The sequence below is a fragment of the Thunnus maccoyii genome, chromosome 24, assembly GCF_910596095.1.
Source record: "Thunnus maccoyii chromosome 24, fThuMac1.1, whole genome shotgun sequence".
Classification (NCBI taxonomy): domain Eukaryota; kingdom Metazoa; phylum Chordata; class Actinopteri; order Scombriformes; family Scombridae; genus Thunnus; species Thunnus maccoyii.
Window position 1 is genome coordinate 622,350 of NC_056556.1, and position 20,698 is coordinate 643,047.

A 20,698-nucleotide genomic window follows, 5' to 3' on the forward strand; every position below is an offset into this window, starting at 1 on the left:
CTGCATGTAGGTCACCTGACAATCATTACCAGGACTCCTCTGCGCAAACACTGTCTGCTCTTTAATATGCTGCACACACACAGCTGTAAACAAGCTTCACAACAAGAACATACAGACTGAAGTGCTTTTAGCGTCGCCTACAGGCTGCAGCGTTCATTACAACCAACATATGAACACGACAGCTAAAAGTGTCAATCAGAAATATTACAACTAATTTACCAAAAATTCTGCTGTAATTTTCAAAAATGTAACTGTTTGATTATAAAATATCTTGCAGAGCTGCAACAAAACATTATTTTCATGATCAATTTATTGTTTTTGTCTATAAATGTCAGAAAACTGTGAAAAATGTCTGTCATGAAACATTGTGGCCTGAAGGTGGCGCCAGAGGAAAGGCTGTAAATACCCAAAATAGAGAGAAATATCACACAAGTTACATAAGTTTAGTAGAAATCCAGCTGTAATATTTAAAAAGTTTATTTTCATTATCATCTTTTTCCTTTAAATGTCTGAAAATATCTTGATTTATCTGACTAACCAAATATATTCAGTTTACTGTCAAATATGCAACCACAGAATTTTTTCTTTAGAAAATTAACAAAATTTAGCAGAAATCTGGCTCTAATTTTCAAAAATAAATTTAACTGTTTTATTATAAAATAACTAACTAATGATTTTTTTCAAAACAGCTTTATTGTTTTGTCTGTCAAATGTCAGAAACATGTGAAAAATGTCCATTATAATGTATATAAATCATGAATTAGAGAAGCTGCGACCAGAAAATGTTTGATAGTTTTGCTTGAAAAATGAAGATTTTTTTATTTTCTGTCGATCAACTTATCGATTAATGGACTGATTGTTTCACCCCTGAAAACTTTTCGGATCTAAAGTTGACGAAAAAGTCAGAATGTAAACAAAAGAAAACTGAGGAACTGTTATGACAAGATGATCATTTGTGTTTTGGTTCATATGGAGATGATTTAGTTTACAGGACAAACATGTTGTTGATTTGCAAACATTAAACCTTTAAACAGTCTGATCATAACTGTCTCTGTGTCACTTTATGTTTGTTTGTTATAATCTTGTGATCCTCAGACAGTTTTTTTTGGGGGGGGGGGGGGGGCAGAGGTCAAAGGTCAGGGTCTGTCAGCTGGTTGAAGGTCCTGTCAACATGAGGATGACTTTGCTACATGCTGTGAACTCATGTCAAACTAATCTGTAAGTTACACTTTATACTTGACATGAGAGCATTTTTTAAAGACAAATCATAAGTTTGATGTCATTAAAGGGTTTGTTTGACATCAGGTCAGATTAGTGAAACCAGACTTCAAACTGAATTTATCTGTTTTTAAAAGACCTTTTTATCAATACTTGCACACTTTTATTTCCACGTTTTGTCTGTTTTACTTTTTGTATCTCTGTTGGGTCTTTTATTCAGTCGTGTCTAGTTTTCTTCACCTCATTGCATCCTGAAATGTTTCCCTCCTGGTTCAGCATGTGAAGCTCTTTGTAGCTTTGTGCTGTTTGAACAACTAGTCCTTAGAGACGTGTCGGTGTGAAACATGCTGCTGCCAACCATCTTCACTACTGTGTTTCATTCTGTTCAGCCCACAGACTGTATATAAAGATGGATGATGATCATCTGCTGATTACTGTACTGTAAGTCACTAAAACAAGGACTTTAATAACTTTGCTGAACTTCATTGTACTGTCGAGACAGTTCCCCTTTAAATGATTGATGATATTTTTCAAATCAGTGAAACAATAACAAAAGTTTACAGAAGCTGCAGATTTACAACTCGAGTCGAGGTTCGAGCTTCACTCACTGATTTGTGGTCGTGTATTTAACGTCTAATATTCCCTCCAATCAATCAATCAATCAGTGACACTTTATTGATATACAGTAGTGCCTTTCATACAGGCCAGTGAAGTCTCATGATGGTAGTATGTGTTTACCAGTTAAACAAAGGAGGAAAGATTCACATAACAAAGTTACATTTTTAGATTACAGATAAAGTAAAAACTAAATGAACTTCCAGAGGTGTGGCATTGCCTGATGACCTTTGAGCTGCTATGTTGAGTTTTATGATTTCATTGTTGGTTCTTTATGATCTCATCTAAATATCATTACACAGACACTTCCTTCTCTGCAGCACAGCTCGGCTCAAACTGTTGAGCGAAACAACATCCGAACGTTTCATAAACTGGACATGAAACACATGAAAACGTCTCTGATCTGCAGCCGTTAATCAACATGGACTTCTGGTTTCTGCTCATTTTCATTTTGGGTAAGACAACTTCAGTTTGTTTTTTTTTAATTTCAGACACTAACAGACAAATCTGTATGTGTTTGTGAGGCTGTTTGGTTATTAGCAGCACAGTAAAACATAAAAAACAGAGTAGAGCTGTGTGATATGACATTTGTAACAATAACATGTTTTATCTATACACACACATATATACATATACATATATATATGTGTGTGTGTGTGTGTGTGTATATATGTGTATATATATATATATACATATATATATATTTTTTTAAATCCCCTTCTCACCCCCCTCCCATGAGGGGGCGGTGGTGTGTCTCTACCAGAGTTCTGGGAGTTTGAGGGTTCTACATAGTATCTTAGCTGTTCCTAGGACCTCAGATGTTGTACCCAGAATCTGCTGGAGCCACTCTCCCAGTTTGTGGGTCACAGCCCCCAGTGCTCCAATTACCACTGGCACCACTGTTGCCTTTACTCCCCACATCTTTTCTAGCTCCTCTGTCAGCTCTTGGTATTTTTCAAGCTTCTCGTGTTCCTTCTTCTTGATGTTGCTGTCGCTTGGGATTGCTACGTCTATCACCGCTGCCTTCTCCTGTTGTTTGTCGATCAACACGATGTCCGGTTGGTTAGCCATCACCAGCTTGTCAGTCTGGATTAGGAAGTCCCACAGGATCTTGGCTCGGTCATTCTCAACCACCTTAGGAGGTGTCTTCCATTGTGACCTTGGGACTTCCAGCCCATACTCAGTGCAGATGTTCCTGTACACTATGCCAGCCACTTGGTTATGGCGTTCCATGTACGCTGTTCCTGTCTGCATCTTACACCCTGCTATTATGTGCTGAACTGTCTCAGGAGCATCTTTGCACAGCCTGCACCTGGGGTCCTGTCTGGTGTGGTAGATCCCCGCCTCTATTGATCTGAGTGCCTGTTCTTGTGCTACCATGATCAGTGCTTCTGTGCTGTCCTTCAGTCCAGCCTTTTCCAGCCACTGGTAGGATTTCTTGATATCAGCCACTTCTTCTATCTGTCGGTGGTACATGCCATGTAGGGGCTTGTCCCTCCATGATGGTTCCTCCTCCTCCTCTGCATCATCGGGTTTCTGCTGCCTGAGGTATATATATATATTTGTATATATCCCCTAGGTTGGGAACCACTGGACTAAACTAGCTAACTGTATATAAAGTAGTGTAAACTAGCTCCACCTCCAGCAGCTACAACAGTAACATGCTGCTCTAACACTGATGCTTCACTATTAATAATCTAATGATGTCATATATAATAATATATCAGTCAGAGGGACCAAACCACTACTTTTACTGCAATACTTTAACTACATCAAGCTCATAATACTTATGTACTTTTACTGTAGTAGGATTTTTCATGCAGGACTTTTACTTGTTATGGAGTATTTATACATTGCTGTATTGGTACTTTTACTGCAGTGAGGGATCTGAGTACTTCTTCTACTGCTGTTTTCTTTCTGGTCTCTTGTTTCGTGGAAACTTCATTCTGATTTCCATCTGCTCAACATTTTGGTCCAATTATTTGATTGTTGTGAAATCTATCAGTATCTGTGCTCCCCAGAGGATGTTTCCTAAAAATGTTGGTGACTACACAAGTACAAAAGTCAAAACAAACACCAAGTAAATATATATTCTAGGGACAGAAATCCCCATGCACAGCCAGTATTTTCAGTCAGGTGCTGGTCGGTCTCTCTACACATCTCATTTACATCTTGAAATGCCCATGTGACTTTATGTATGTAGGCCAAACAAAGTGCCATCTCAAACTAAGAGTTGCTGAACATAAGGCTGCCGTTAGAAATGGTAATATGGATTATGCCATTGCTAGACACTACAAGGAGAAAAACCATGGGTCGGCTACTTCCCTCAAATTTATCGGCATTGAAAGAGAGCGACCCAATCCAAAAGGTGGTAACTTGATTAACCAGCTCTTAAAAAGGGAGGCATTTTGGATTTATGAACTGAATACTATTGAACCTTATGGACTTTATGAAACACAGGATTTGAGTTTTTGTCTGAGATATGTAAATATTAACTTGTATTTCTCTCCACAGGCTATTTGGACTCTTAGGGAGAGATGAGCCACTAGGTCCCCATTTAGTGATGTAGAGGGACAGCTGTAGGACCTGTAGTCCATTCTGCTGAGGAAATTAGCTCATCGTATTCAGTCAGTTGTTTACCAGAGGTCATGAAGTTTAATTGTGTAAAATGGTGTAATTCTTGTAACTTGTCATGATTTTTGTAATATGTATATATTTTTATTGTCGTGCCCTTTGTAAAATGTTCACTTTGAGAAAATGAAGACTGTGATAATGAGTCATGTGATTCAGATGTATTTATCACACCTGTGAGTACTCAGCAGTTGTACTGAGCGAACCTGAAGAAGCTACAGGCAAAACGCGTTGTTCGTTCCCAATAAAGTCACAGTAGAGTCATTACAGTGTGCGGTGGTTTATTTTGATTTTCACCTTATATATATATTCTATTTCGATATTAATGACTCCTGTCTTTTAAGAACACCAGAATGACTTTACAATTTTAATCTAGTTGTACTTTTACAACGATAGTAGTAGTATTAAGACACATCAACAACTCTTTCATACAAACTACTTATTGTGATAATGTCTGTATCTGTCTTCTCACAGCTGTTCTTTTGGCCTCCTCCAGAACAGAAGCACAAACACCAACAACCCACATGACCAGCGGCACCACTGACCTCCCAAACCCTACTACTACTATTGCCATCCCTGTTACTAATCCTCTTTCTACCACTACTACTGCACCTACTACTACTACATTTCCTCCTCCTCCCGCTACTGCTACACCTACTACTATCACCACATCTCTCCCTGAATCCACATCTCTCCCTGAAGCTACTACTATCACTACATCTCTCCCTGAAGCTACTACTATCACTACATCTCTCCCTGAAGCTACTACTATCACCACATCTCTCCCTGAAGCTACTACTATCACTACATCTCTCCCTGAAGCTACTACTATCACCACATCTCTCCCTGAATCTACATCTCTCCCTGAAGCTACTACTATCACCACATCTCTCCCTGAAGCTACTACTATCACCACATCTCTCCCTGAATCTACATCTCTCCCTGAGGCTACTACTATCACTACATCTCTCCCTGAAGCTACATCTTCCCCTGAAGCTAGTACTATCACTGCATCTCTCCCTGGAGCTACATCTCCCCCTGAAGCTACTACTATCACTACATCTCTCTCTGGGTCTACATCTCCCCCTGAAGCTACTACTATCACTACATCTCTCCCTGAAGCTACATCTTCCCCTGAAGCTAGTACTATCACTACATCTCTCTCTGGGTCTACATCTCCCCCTGTAGCTACTACTATCACAACATCTCTCCCTGAAGCTACATATTCCCCTGAAGCTACTATCACGACATCTTCCCCTGAAGCTAGTACTATCACTACATCTCCCCCTGAAGTTACATATTCCCCTGAAGCTACTACTATCACTACATCTCTCTCCGGGGCTACATCTCCCCCTGTAGCTACTACTATCACAACATCTCTCCCTGAAGATACATATTCCACTGAAGCTACTATCACGACATCTTCCCCTGAAGCTAGTACTATCACTACATCTCTCCCTGAAGCTACATATTCCCCTGAATCTACTACTATCACTACATCTCTCTCTGAAGCTACATCTCCCCCTGAAGCTACTACTATCACTACATCTTCCCCTGAAGCTAGTACTATCACTACATATTCCCCTGAAGCTACTACTATCACTACATCTCTCTCCGGGTCTACATCTCCCCCTGTAGCTACTACTATCACAACATCTCTCCCTGAAGATACATATTCCACTGAAGCTACTATCACGACATCTTCCCCTGAAGCTAGTACTATCACTACATCTCTCTCTGGGTCTACATCTCCCCCTGTAGCTACTACTAACACAACATCTCTCCCTGAAGCTACATATTCCACTGAAGCTACTATCATGACATCTTCCTCTGAAGCTAGTACTATCACTACATCTCCCCCTGAAGCTACATATTCCCCTGAATCTACTACTATCACTACATCTCTCTCTGAAGCTACATCTCCCCCTGAAGCTACTACTATCACTACATCTTCCCCTGAAGCTAGTACTATCACTACATATTCCCCTGAAGCTACTACTATCACTACATATTCCCCTGAAGCTACTACTATCACTACATCTCTCTCTGAAGCTACATCTCTCCCTGAAGCTACTACTATCACTACATCTCTCCCTGAAGCTAGCACTATCACTACATCTCTCTCTGAAGCTACATCTCCCCCTGAAGCTACTACTATCACCACATCTCTCCCTGAATCTACTACTATCACTACACTTATTCCTTCTCCCACTACTGCTTCACCTGCTGCTACTACTACTCCTCCTCCTCCTCCTCCTACTACTACTACTACTACTGCTGCTGCACCTACTACTACTACTCCCCCAACTACCACTCCTCTGGTTTGTAATAACGGAGGGGTATCACAGAATGGTTTAATCTGCATCTGTCCTGATGAATGGGCAGGAGAGACATGCTCAGAACGTAAGTTGGGTTTAGCAGCAGCAGCTAACAAAGACGTTTTTAATTTTAAAAAATAAATAAATAAATGTAGTTTCTGATTTGTCCCTGTGCTGAGCTAGAAAATCCTCTAGCATTAGTATCTGCTCAACTCCAGTGGATTAACTTTCTCCGTGTGGACTTCATTTTCTTGTAGAATTAGCAGTAAGCTAATACTTTGTTGCTTGGGGTATACTGATCATTACAGCTTCCAGTGGCTGCTAGTGTGGCTTTAGGATAATTAGTCTTGTTTTACTGCATTGTCCATGAATTGACCGCAAAATACAGATTAATCACTCCCTCCAGGAAATTGTAATCACAGTAATTAACAAAAAATTCAAGAAATCTCCATAGTATTTGCGAGATCTTGCAATTTTGCAACTTTTTGTCATGAAATGGCCAAATCACTAGACAGCTTGTGATTTGGACCAATTGTTGCATTTTGTGTCGTGGTAACTTAAGTCATTGCAAAGCGATGAATATGTGATAAATGGAACTCTTCTTTTTTATATATCTTTGAACTCATGGTTATATAAAAACATTTTCACTGAAATATAGTTGTTTCTGTGATATGCAGTATGCTGTTTATCCAAGGAAGTGATTACATATGACTTCATTGGTAATAATCCTCTGCTTGCAATTTTTCCCAATTCCCCAAATTTTACCACAAAAAGAGCACATAAAACATTGCAAATAATATCACAATTTTTGAGAAAAGCTGCTGCAAAATCAAACATTTTTGTCCACAATAATCACAAAGAAGCTCAGCAAAATCCTGGAGGGAGTGACTAATTGGACCAGAGCTTCCCAGCTCTTAAAGCCCAGTCACACCAGCATTTAAATCGTTGAAATTTTGTAGCAAACTAAGCTAACAAGGTTGCTAACAGACCATTAGCAAGTGGGGAAGCACAGACAGCTACTGTGATTGGGTAGTGTGTTAGCGTTTAGCTTCAAGCCAACAGTAGTTATCTAACTAGCACTGTGAGTCGTCAGTACATCAGCAAACTTCTAGAAACAAATATTTCGCGAAGACTCTGAGATTTATTTTGTTGGATTACTTTCTGGTGTGACCAGTCCTTTATAATATGTTAAGATCATTTAGCATTTAGTTATCAGGTGTGTTTAGACCTAGCAGTAGTACGGTGAATTTTACTGCTGATTGTTTTTGTAGTCTATGTTCATTTGCCCCAAAGAGCCAATGTACCAACTGTACAGATGTTAGCCAAGCTAGCTAGCAAACAACAATGTGTGCATCTGACTGATCCCAGAACTCAGCAGGAACTCCAGTTATTTTCTTCCAGTCTTTTCTTTCTCCCTTCATCTCTGTACATTAATGAAATAATGCTAACTTTTTAAACTCTGGTAGATGAGATTTTGCCCAAGTGAATTGCACCCACACTAAATTTTCCATTGACTTAATTCAGTCGCCCCATGTTTTCTGTCTGAACACACCTTTAGATTTCTTGCTATCCCACTTATCATTTCCAAAGCAAACTGAGCAGCAAACCAAAATCTTCAAAAACACAGCTCATCTTTTATTAAATTTGTCCTCTTAGCAAATTTCTGCGAAGGACAAAGAGTGGGTGGATTCAACTTCCCGCAAACACCCATCGGCTGGTTTGCATATTCTGAAGAAACATGCAACAAAGACACAAGCAATGGTAAGTTTCTAACATCCATCTACAGACACATCCATCAAGGTAACAGCCCATTTCTCGTCAGTCTAATATTAATGGAAACATAAGGCCCACTCTGTGCCCACCATCTTAACTCCCTTCACTTCCATCCAGCTGACAAACCACGAGCTTCAGCCAGATGCTCCTCCTTCCCGAATGGATCAATAAGTTTCAACAGTCTACAAGAGTTCCAGTGTGACGTGACGCTCAGCGACGTACAACAAAATGTGAGAACTGACTTAAAAACCCTGATAACTACTGATTGATCACTCTCAGGGATCATATTTTGGTTGTCACCACAGATGAATGTTAAATAAATTAGAAACAGCTACCTTGATATCTTGACAATCACACATGATGTGATGTTGGATGTTTTTGGGAAGCTACAGATTGGCCTCTGCCATTAACTCTTTAACATCTCAACTCTTTTCTTACGTTACCATATTTGTATTTTCAGATTGTATATATGTGTGTGAATGAATCATTTATGGGCAATTGTGTTTGCAAACTTGCTTGCCTCATATTGTGCCCCTTGAGGGACAAATAAAGTATTTTGAATTAACTTGTAAATGTTTTAAAGATCCAGTACTAAGAGACAGTATAAACACTGAAATTGTGCGATAAATAAAGATTTTACCATTTTCTGCAAAAAACATCATTTGATTTTTAGATAATCACATATTTTATTTGATCTCTGATCCCCAACATGTGACATGCAACTTTGAAATAAGGCTGACCTAATAAATACAAGCAAATACCTCTCATATTTTCAGCTCACCAGCCCGGCTCAATTGGAGACGCTGGCAGCCAGTACTCAAATCCTGACGTCCAAACCTGAACAGCTGACGGCTGAAAATGTCACAGCAGCAGCTGATATTGCCAACACACTGCTTCTGTCTCCCAACGCTACAGAGGTACCAAACATCACTTTCAACAGAACTTCTAGTTCAGTCAACTTTTAACTTAAGGATTTCGCACCGATCTGAGAAATCTACAGCATTTGACAAAAACAGACACAATTCTAGACAGAACAAGAAAATATTTTAGCAGATGGCATCACTTTTTGAAGGATAAAAGGTGTCAGAGGTCTTAAATATTAAATGGTCTTGCATCTCAGAATGCAGAGCACACTCTAAAAGCTTCAGTATTTTACTTTTTCCTGATGTAATGTCTGAGCCGTGTATCCCATGTTATGTTGTATTACAGAGCGTCAGGGTGGCAGCAGTAGCTACGGTCAGCCAGCTGCTGAACGCCAGCGTGCCTGATGACACCAAGGAAAACAACACTACTCTGCGGTACAAAAATAATATAATTATATAAACATAAATCTGCCACAGTCTGCAACTTTTGTTTAAATGTGCCTTGATCTTTATTAGCCATGCTAGCAGCTAGTAGCTCAATGGATGGTAATGTCTGTCAGTTGGATTGAAATATCTCTCAACAATCATTGATGGATGGACACAAAATTTGGTTCAAACATTCATGTTCCTCAGAGGATCAATCCTACAGAACTTCTTATGACCTTATGACCAAATACCTGCAAAATCCTTTAATACGGCATAGCTGACGAAAGCGAAATGCATTTCATTTCCTTAGCCTTAGTTTGAGAATTAACATGTTTTCATACAAGTGACGGTTAGAAGGACAGTGTTAATATAACACCACATGTATTCAATTTGTTTTTAATCACTTTGAGCGAAGGAGTCCATGTTCGTTTGTTTTCAGACACTTCTGCATCATTATGCAAAAAGTGAGATATAGTGGAGCCTTCAGAAAACTTCCCAGTGTAATTATGACTTGGACGTTAATATGAACATTATTTACAAGTCAGAAACCGGAAACTCATCTGTAATTAATAAAAGTCTGGATACTCACAGGAAGCAGGTTTGGCTTCAGGTTGAGGGCCTAAAGAAGCCTGAAACAGAAAAGAAGAAATGTGGCAAATTTCTCAGCACATCAGTATTTAAAAGCTGTGAGAACAAAGTTTTCTGTATCAATACAGATATCAATAGTTTTTATTGTCAAAAGCAGCTACGTCATGATTTATGAGGTGAATCCCTCATAAATACTTCTGGATCTCTTTTAATTACCACCAAATAATTTGCTTTTAGTTCAGTTATTTTCACAAATAATAAGACACACAAAAACATATCGCATTAGAGGAGTAATAAAGATTGAGCCATTGATTGAGACATCTCCCCAGAAAAAGGAAAAAACAATAAAATCTCAAAAGATGTTTTTGTATATTTGTATATAACAAATAAATGTTTATTATGTGAATTCTCCAAACTAATGAGGTGATCTCTGCGAGCAGCAAATATTGCAGCATTAAGAGGAGTGTCCATGTGACCAGGACACGATCCAACATGTGATAGATCTATTTTAAGCCTCAATTTTAAAAACAACGTGTCTGTTTGTTGGTTAATGAGCACCTGCAGCAGTGCCTCGGTGTCGCAGGTATACGCTGAGTTTGGGTTTCTGTGATATTTCTGTGTTTGTCGTTTCCAGCCTGACTCAGACTCTGGACCAGCTCTCATTGAACCTCAGCGCCAGCCTCAACTCGAATCAGTCTAATGTGGTTCAGCCCAACCTGGTGGTCCAGTCGGCTCAGATACCTGCAGCCAACACTCAGGGAGTCCAGTTCACATCGCTCAAAGGTCAGTGACAGCATCAACCAGGAGTAAGAACCTCGCTGTTAAATGCTGCGTTTCTTCAACTGAGGGTCAATATTTCTCCAATTACCAGTTTCAGACAGACTGACCTCAGATCTGACCAACAACAGGTTTAGCCGAAATAACTTTGTCTTATTTACTTTATTATTAACCTTTCACTTTGGCGTCAACGTTCTCCCAACTGCCCACTGCTTGTTATTAACACTTAGTATGGCTGCGTTTAATCATTTAGTTCGTTAAAAGAATACAAGATGAAGAACAGTGAAATAACACATTTGTTTGTATTGTTTAGACTTGTCTCGTCTAAAATATTCAGATATTCAGTTTACTGTCACATGTGGCAACAAAAAACATTTTAGAAGCTGGAACCATCAAATTGGCATTTTTGCTGAAACAATTAATCGATTATCAAAATAGTTGCTAATTAACTTTCCATCAACTAACTAATCCATTAATCGTTGCAGCTCTACTCTCATGGAAACAGTTTATTGTATAGGTTCCGCAAACATGAGCTCCGACAGTAACAGAAATCATCTCAAACACTTTGAGTCTCTTTTGAGTTAGTCGATGAAAACTTCTTTGTATCTTGTTTTTAATTTCACAATTAAGAAACTTTCAGACACAAACCATCTTCTCACATTGAACACAAGCTAAATCCAACAGCTGCAGCAGTGTTCAGGAGAGTTTGAACACTTCCCGCAAAGTTTTCACTTTCAGTTGGACTCAAAATATTTGAGACTATTTCTTTGAATGTGAGTTTTACGTAAAGCTGTGGGATGACTGTGCTCCTTGTTTTGTTTGATGTCTTTTTAACAGAATCAACCACAGAGGTGCTGAGTAAAGTCTTATCATTAAAGATAGTCTTTAATAACTAAATATATAACTACATCTGATCAGTGAACAGAAAGTTAAACAGTCTTGTTGTCATTAGGTCCGCGTGACTTACAGTGATTCAGTTTAATTGATGCAAAGGTGACAATCAAAGTGCAGCGGTGTTATTTTACATGGTCATCTTGATAAACCTCGTCTTTGAGGGAGCTTTTTTTATAGTTTTATGACTTTAATAGTCCATCTTTATTCCTCCTGAATGGTTCACTGTTTCAGTACAGTTAACAGTTGAGGGATCCGACTGCATTAAGTTTTGACTTTTAGACCTCTGTGAGTTGGTCATCATCTAGACACATCAAGACCTATTTTCTTCTATTTTCTTACATTTAAATAAAAAGCACAGTATTATGTGTGATTGGCAGAGTTCGCACACAGAATAAGGAGTCAGGAACGGTTTAAATTACGTATCTTACAATAAGCAGCAGACTCCATTCAAAAATCGTGTTGAGTTCAGGGAAACTTTATATACTTTGGGAAACATTGTCTACAACAAATTATTGTTTGTGCCTTTGTGTGAATTTGGCATTAAATGTAAAACATCAGGTTCAAGTCAACTCAGATATATGGGAGCTATCAGAAGATTCTGGGTTTCCCAGTAGTAATTATAAGTCGGAAACTGGTAGTTACAGTAACTCCAATATGACATGGATGTAGTATTACACTACTATCTACTACTATGCAGTATTACACTACTATCATCAGACTTGATTTTTATGAGTTTCATCTGTTATTCTGTCCACTATCAGACTACTCACAGACAGAGGTTAGCTTGATTCATGCAGGCGTCTGAAAGAGAGAAAAACAACAAACATTTGGTCATTAAGTCAAAATAAAATCACACCTAACTGTAGGATAGCTGCCAGAACGTACACATATACACAAGTAAAAAACTAAGTTTTTTGGTATTAATGTTTTATTTACATCAACATCTCATTAACAACAACAGCATCTCTGTATCTTGGTGTGTTTAGGAGAGTCTGGCAGTTTTGTGGCCAACCGAATCAAGCTGAACACCAACACGTCAACAGTTGAGGTGGGGGACAAGTTTGCAGCCGATGCCCTGATATTAATACGATTTCCACCAGGTGAGTTTCTGCTCTCGGTCTTCACAAACTAGTGTTAAAGGAGCTCAACACAACACAAAATATTCCAAACATGGTCAGAACAGCACTTTGTACCGCCATGTTTTTTCTCTGCTTCAAATAAAGTTGTTGTTTTCTGTCTCTTGTGTCTCTTGCAGAAGCTGCCAATAGTCGCCAGAGGCCGACAAACGTCTCGCTCGGCTTTGTCCTCTACCAGAACGGCAATTTCTTCCGGTCAAGGCTCTACAGGGGGCCACGGGCCTCCATCAGGGTCCTGTCTGCCAGCGTTACGGGTCAGGAGCGCAGCGTGGTGCCACAACACGTTGAGATGCACTTCAGACCAACAGTAAGACCATCTCTTTAACATTTTTTAACAATTCAGAATGAAATATAATGATATTTAATGATGTTTATTGACTTTTTGACTGAATGTACACAAATGATTTGAAACGCTCTTTACTTACATACTAAACCAGTGAGGGAATAATCGCCATCCTTACCTGTTACCACAGATTTCTTTAAGATAATATAAAATCAAATTTGATCCCAGGAGGGAAATTTAGCATTATAGCAGCACAGAAGAAGACCAGAGAGGTAGACAACCTTAAACCAATGTGCATAAATGTGGTGCAGTTTTCTGAAAATCCAGATTGTGAATGAATGTGTACAAACAGGTCTGCCCATCCACGAATTTAGTCCACCGAGGAGAAATCAGCATCAACGCTGTTTAAATGCACAGGTTAACCAGGGCTCAAGACCCGAGCGTGACGATGTGAAAGGGCCCACGAGGCTCAAGGGAAGAGAATAAAATAAAATTTGTACATTTGTTCGTTTTTTTGTCCGTTTGTGGTGTCTGGATTTAGAGCGAAGTCAGGCATCTGTCCTCGTGTTCAGTATCTCTGTTTGTAGGCGTCATGTCGGCATGTGATGCCAGAGCGGGAAGTCTGAAGGCTGCTAGCTGAGGTTAGCTTGCCGAGGCTAACGATCAAAACAAGTTAGATTAAAAACAGAATCATGTTTGATTTAACAATGTTGGACAGTGACATTGTTACGTTGACATTGTGCTGGACTTTACTCTAATCAAGGACTTTGCTACACATAAAACTAGGAGTAAGGTGTTTTAACGGTGTGAATGGACTTTCATACCACCAGTTATTTATTGATTTTGTGCAATATTCTTATGCTTGAATAACTTGAGTGGACAGAACGATGCATGCAGGCTTAACTTGCCAGCGTTGTATAAGTTTATTTTTGGACATTGGTGCTCCCTTTTATTGTGGCAATTTAAACTTTATGGCACTTGAATTTATGAGGCAAAGGCTCACTGTCATCTGTTAGTGTATGTGTGTGTGTATGTGTGTGTGTGTGTGGTCTGTCATAGACTACTTTTGGACAAAAGCTGTGTCCCCAATTGGGAAAAAGCTGATTTTTGGGTCAGTGGTTAAGGTTCAGGTTAGGTTAAGTCTCCAGGAAATTAATGTAAGTCTATGTAATGTCCCCAAAAGAGTTTGTCCTCTTTTGAGCTCTTTCTTTTTAAAAACTCATAATCAAAGTGTTGATTTCTCTACAGCATTTAGAGCTTTTGAGTTTTATGACTTCTCTCTTTAATTATATCAGGATTTATGTTTTTATTGTAGCATTTGTCCCAACTGGTTTCAGCGGAACTGTTTGTTTTTATGTGACCAATAAATCTCATTGATATGACGATGCTTGGTGATGACAGTAGCAGCTGTGGGATCATTTTCTACTGTTACTGAAGTAGAATCAGATCAGAACCACTGAACTATTTTTGTGCTCGTAGTTTTCTTTTTCATTATGAGAAAGTCTAGAAGACGAGGAGCAACATTTTCAGGCTCAAAATGTAAAATCCCTGTTTTTTCCAAAATCTTGCATTTATGTCAAATCCTACGTACAGCAAATATTAATACTCATAAATCAAAGTAATAATTAAAGCTGCAAGCAGCGTTGAACGGGCCTTCGCACCCTTGCACTCGTCAGGGCGCGGTGCAGTCCAAGGGCTTCTGTCACAGGCATGTAGATGTCTCCAGACCTGGGCTGACAGGTCTGACTTTACAAACATGTAAAGTTTGATGGGACTGGAGCATGTACAATGAAGTTATAGCAATTTTCTCTGTCATGGCGAAACATCAAATCTCAATAGTGTGAGGATGACAATTTTCTGCAGGTTGAGACATGTCTGTCTTGCTCACTCGTGTCATCAAAATTCTGCAAGTTTTGGGCCCATTCACATTAATTTCATTAAATAATTTGAAAACTTTGATGAGTTTGTGTGTAAAAGAAATTCACTTCCTAATTTTCATCAAGTCTATTTTCAGAAAAGTAAAGACTTTTAACCCACATGACCTGGTGAAAGTTTGATTGACATGTGTACTGTCAGGTGTGTAGAGACAATAAGTAACTGCAGCTGGACACAGAAAAATACTCATATATTTGAATGGAGAGTGTGAGTGAACCGCTAGGTGCTCGGGCCCTAATAAAGGAAAAACTGCAGTACAGAGCTACAAATTTTAGTTTTGATGGTATTTTTCTGCAGCACTTTATCACTTAACAGTCACCCTCACTCCATTTTTTCCCTTCCCTCACATTATCTCCAAAATCCTCCAATTTCTTTGCACTGATTTAGAACATACATGTGTTCAATGTTAATCTGTTCACATTATCTTCCAAACACATTTAAAATTTATGAAGAAGAAAACTGTTACTACTGCTGCTGTTTTAATCTTACTGGATGTGATTCCATGTAGATTTTAAACATTTTTCAGTGAGTACATTTACTTTTTAAATATTACTGTCACAAAAATAACACAAAAAGATCATAAATTGTGTCATCATTTTATTTTAAAGTGGTATTTTTATTTGGATTGTTCCTTTATGTTTCACTACTCTACAAAATAAGTGTTGTAGGTAGATATAATATCTGCTAATGTTTCAGCTGAAGAACGGCACCTCGCTGTACAACTTTGCCTGCGTGTTTTGGAACTACAGTCTGGGGGACTGGAGCACTGCCGGCTGCTCCAAAGGCAACGCTTCAGACGGCGTTCTGCGATGTTTCTGCAACCACACCACCAACTTTGCTGCTCTCTGGGTGAATATCAAATATCTGAAATGACAGTTTCATATCAGGCTAAATAAGATTTCATTAAAATAAGCTCAAATATAACAAACTTAAACTTAGTGGAATCAAGAACTTTGTTGGGAGACTTCTTGTCGACTATGGCTGATGTTGAACTATTAAATTTAAACACAGTTTCCTTGAAAAGAAGACAAACTAGACGTGGAGCTTCTTGTTAAAAGGAATATGTGTATTTTGCATCACATATTACATTAAAAGTTAAATAAAAATGTTGTTTCTGTTTCAGTCTTTCAAAGAGCAGTACGAGTATGCAAAACCTCTGCAGGTGATTTCCATCGTTGGACTCTCGTTTTCTATTTTCGGTTTGGTTGTAACGATCATTCACCACATTAAAGAGAAGTAAGATCATGTTACATTACGGATGATAGAAATGTTTCGTTGTATTGTTGGTTGTTTAGTTTGTCACAGATTAAAATACATCAACTGTATTCATTGCTAAACTTTCTGTTGTTGAAGTTAGCCTTAGTTTAGCATTTCCTTTAGCATTTACAATCAGTACATTGCAAAGTTTTCACATACAAGGAATTTGCCCGTCTTTTAGTGCATAACGGTCAAAATATACCCAGTAAGAGAAAATACAAGTACCTCGAAAGTCAAGTAATCTATATTTCAAAGAGAAACTTACAATAAAAATGTATAAAATTATGGCAGGATTTTACTGCCAACACTTTTTAATTAGCTTGTTATAACGAGAAACATTTCTCATTGTATCTTTTTTACATTATGACATTTTTTGTGTATTTGTTCTTACTAGATACCATTATTCAGTTTCTTACAAGAAATCTGTCGTGTCTTTAAAACTATCTTTTCTGCCTCTCTAGCTTCTATAGAAGTGCTCAGAAAAACAAGAACTCAAAGATCGCTCTGCTCTGCATCTGCATCAGCCTGCTGGCCTTCATCATCACCTTCCTCTCCGGAGTCCAAAACTCCAACAAACAGAATGACACAAAGCAGGAAATCAGCAATGAAACCAATCAGGTCCTCACCTCCGACGAACATGTGGAACCAGATCATGGCTCATGCACAGCAGTGGCGGCTCTCCTCCAGTTCTTCCTGGTGGCGACCTTCATGTGGAACACCGTTTATGGCACGCAGCTGGTGCTGCTGATCAGGACGATGCGCCCCACTCTGCCGCCACACTGGACGTCAGTCAGTGTCGCTGCTGGATGGGGTACGAGATTCATTCAGGAGGGAATGGCGGGAGATGGCTTTGGTTGTTTGTTCTAACCCTTAAAGTAACAATCTGGAAGATCCATTTTATTCTCTTTGGCGAGTCTGTTGCGTTAGCTCTGCCTACCCTCTCTGGCAGACCAACCACTGCTGGCCGATGGAAAACACATCACTAACTGTGCGCCACTTGTGATTTTTCCCGGGAATGTTGCCACCGACCTAGTTTGCAATACTGCAAATGAAAGGGCTTTCATCATTGGGCCACAGCCTCAGTCACCACCGTGTTAGCTCACAGACATTTATTTTATTGAAAATCTTCAAGATTATTACTTTAAAACTCTGGAGAGGTCTGATTTTTGGGGGTTTTAGTCAGAATGTAAAATACCGAAAGAATTCAGACATGAATCTCATAATTGTGACTTAAATGAACCTGACGTTAACAGCTGTTGTCTTTAGGAACAGAAGTCAGGCTTTTGTCCCTCCAAATCCTGACTTAAATAATTCTGACTTCATTTTATAAAATATTGTCGTAATTAACAGAAATTGACTTTTGTTCTCATAGTTATGACTTCAATTTCAAAATCTTTACTTTATGTAAGAATCCTGACTTTACTTGATCAAAACAAATGTCTTAACAGCAGAAGGTTTTGTGTTCACAGAATTCTGACTTAAATCTCAATCAAAGATTCCAGATGACTTTAAATCAGTGACAGTCTCTAGTATTCACAGATATTTAAAGAAAGGATGAGATTGAGAATTCAGTTAGCAAATATTCACTGTTTATATCCTTATTTAAGAGCTGAAACAAAGTTGGTCAATAGACAAATAATATTATTAATATAATATTCATAATTAAATACAATATTTTGATAATCAGTTAATCGTTTCACTTCCAAAGTTCCAAAAATTCTCTAGTTCCAGCCTCTGAATTGTGGAGATTTGCTGCTTTTCTTTGTCTTATGTGACAGTAAACTGAATATTTTTGGCTGTTGGACTGTCAGTCAGACAGAACAAAACATTTGAAGGCGTCTGTCTGGGCTTTAAGAAATTGCAATGGGTATTTTTTAATATTTTCTAACATTTTATAGATGAAACAATTAATTGATTAAATGCACCAATAATCAGCAGTTTAATTGATGATGAAATGAATCATTAGTTGATGCCCTACCATGTTTATATAACTGCACAGTGAGATAATAGCTGATTGGCTGCAGGGTTTGCAAAGTTTTTTTTTAAATAAAATGCCTAATTTGAAACCATATTAATTGCTGTTTTGACTTCCTGTTTCCTCTCAGGAGTCCCAGCGGTCATCATGGCGATCACACTAGGAGCCACCTACAGCGTCAGGAATCCTCTGGGATACAGACGGGAGGAATTGTAGGTCCACTGCTATAATTATTTTTGTATTTTTACCGGTTTATTATCTGTTGTAACATTTACTAACTAAACTAACAAGTTATAGTTTTGTTCAATCGTCTCTTTAAATCAACAAAATTTATACAGTATAACATGTATGTATATGTAGTGTATCATGTAAAATTCATATTTGAGACTTTTTATGGCGCAGTGTTCCATCAGATAGAAATATCTTTGATCTCTGCTGCTTCTTCTTAGACGCATTTCCCCCAAATTCAGCCTGACAGATTTAGTCTCTTTCAGAAACTTTCAGATCTCCACTAGAATTTAAAATAATTTCTGTATGTTTGATTAAATCTCAGACAAACAAAGCTTTAGGTTTGACAAATTTAGTTTCCCATCTCCAGCACAGTTCTTATGTTTGACTTGCTTCTTTTCGTTTTGAAGTTGCTGGCTTGCAGCTCTGAACAAAGACAACCAGTTTGACTTTGGGAAACCGATGTTTTGGGGTTTCCTGCTACCAGTCGGTCTGATGCTGATCTACAACATTGTCCTGCTGGTTCTCTTCTCTCTGACCATATGCAAGACAGACCCCATGCTGACCAGGTAACATCTAAAAATGATCTGGTCTCTGTCGTCAACTTGACAAACTGTAATCTCATCATTCATGTGCGTCCACAAGTTTCATCCTCCCAACTTGATTATTTAATTGACAGAAAATAAAATGCCAGCTGCTCTGATAATCAATTAAAAAATGTCCAAATCTTCTGATTCCAGCATTTTAAATGTGAATATTTCCTGGTTTCTTTAGTCTCTATGACAGTAAACTGAATATCTTTGGATTGAGGACAAAACAAGATATTTGAGGACGACATCTTGGAAACACTGATCAACATTTTGTACCATTTTCTGACATTTAAAAGGTCAAATGACTAATCGATTAACCAAGAAAACACAATCAACAGGTTAATTGTCGTTCTGTCCTTGTTCTGTTGTGCAGCACCAATCCTTCATCTTTGAGGAAGAAGTTCCTCAGCAGTATTTCCTTGGCAGTGTTACTGGGTCTGTCCTGGTCTCTGGGGTACCTGGTGCTCGTCACTACAGGAGAAGCAAATACAGTCTTAAGCATTTTATTCTGCATCTGTACGAGCACACAGGTGCGTTAGTTTGGTCTACCTGCCAGTCACTTTTCTGTATCCTAAATGAATAAATATTTACAACAAGATGAAAAACTGAAGCTCATGCTCTTGTTTTTTTTTCAGGGGCTTCTGATTTTCATCCTGTTCACAGCCAGAACGCCGACCTTCAGAGCCACCGTGTCGCGATCTCTTCGGTACGTCTCATCTGTCAACATCCCGCTCAACTACACAACGTACAGTCTGTGGAAGAACTCTGGGAAGAGCACCAGCTCCGAGTCCTACAGAGACATAAAGGACGAGACCAAAACACTGTAGGAACCCTCACGCCTCAACAAGAGTGGAAATCTAATTATATTTTTATATCAACAAAAACAAAAAAATTCAAAAAGAGTACATTGATTTAAGCAGAAATTGAAGGTCAAATATTCTGAATTTCCAACATTTCTTTGGTTTCTTTCTTGTTTTAAAGGTGCAATATGTAAGAATGTAATTCAATGTGTAATGCTGCTCATTGGAGAATGTTGGGTCTCTGTAAATTAAAGAGTTCAGTCTAGACCTGCTCTATGTGAAAAGTGCCCTGAGATAACTTCTGTTATGATTTTGTGCCATATGCATAAAACTGAATTGAACTGAATTAATTAATACTACCACTACTACTACTACTAATAATAATAACAAG

General features: G+C 38.5%; 2 protein-coding genes across 2 annotated transcripts in view; one reads left to right on the forward strand and one right to left on the reverse strand.

The window, feature by feature from the left end:
• LOC121891678 (protein NLRC3-like) overlaps nucleotides 1-20,698 on the reverse strand; it is a 1,105,688-nt gene that overhangs the window by 63,785 nt on the left and 1,021,205 nt on the right. The window lies entirely within an intron of this gene.
• Nucleotides 1,146-20,561, forward strand: LOC121891672 (adhesion G-protein coupled receptor G7-like). The gene is made up of 16 exons (XM_042404192.1): nucleotides 1,146-2,288; nucleotides 4,939-6,867; nucleotides 8,439-8,543; nucleotides 8,673-8,785; nucleotides 9,332-9,472; nucleotides 9,765-9,853; nucleotides 11,067-11,215; nucleotides 13,090-13,203; nucleotides 13,359-13,546; nucleotides 16,154-16,306; nucleotides 16,581-16,693; nucleotides 17,176-17,525; nucleotides 18,820-18,901; nucleotides 19,328-19,486; nucleotides 19,881-20,037; nucleotides 20,143-20,561. The coding sequence occupies exons 1-16, from the start codon at nucleotides 2,255-2,257 to the stop codon at nucleotides 20,332-20,334; spliced, it is 4,068 nt and encodes a 1,355-aa protein (XP_042260126.1). The 5' UTR covers nucleotides 1,146-2,254; the 3' UTR covers nucleotides 20,335-20,561.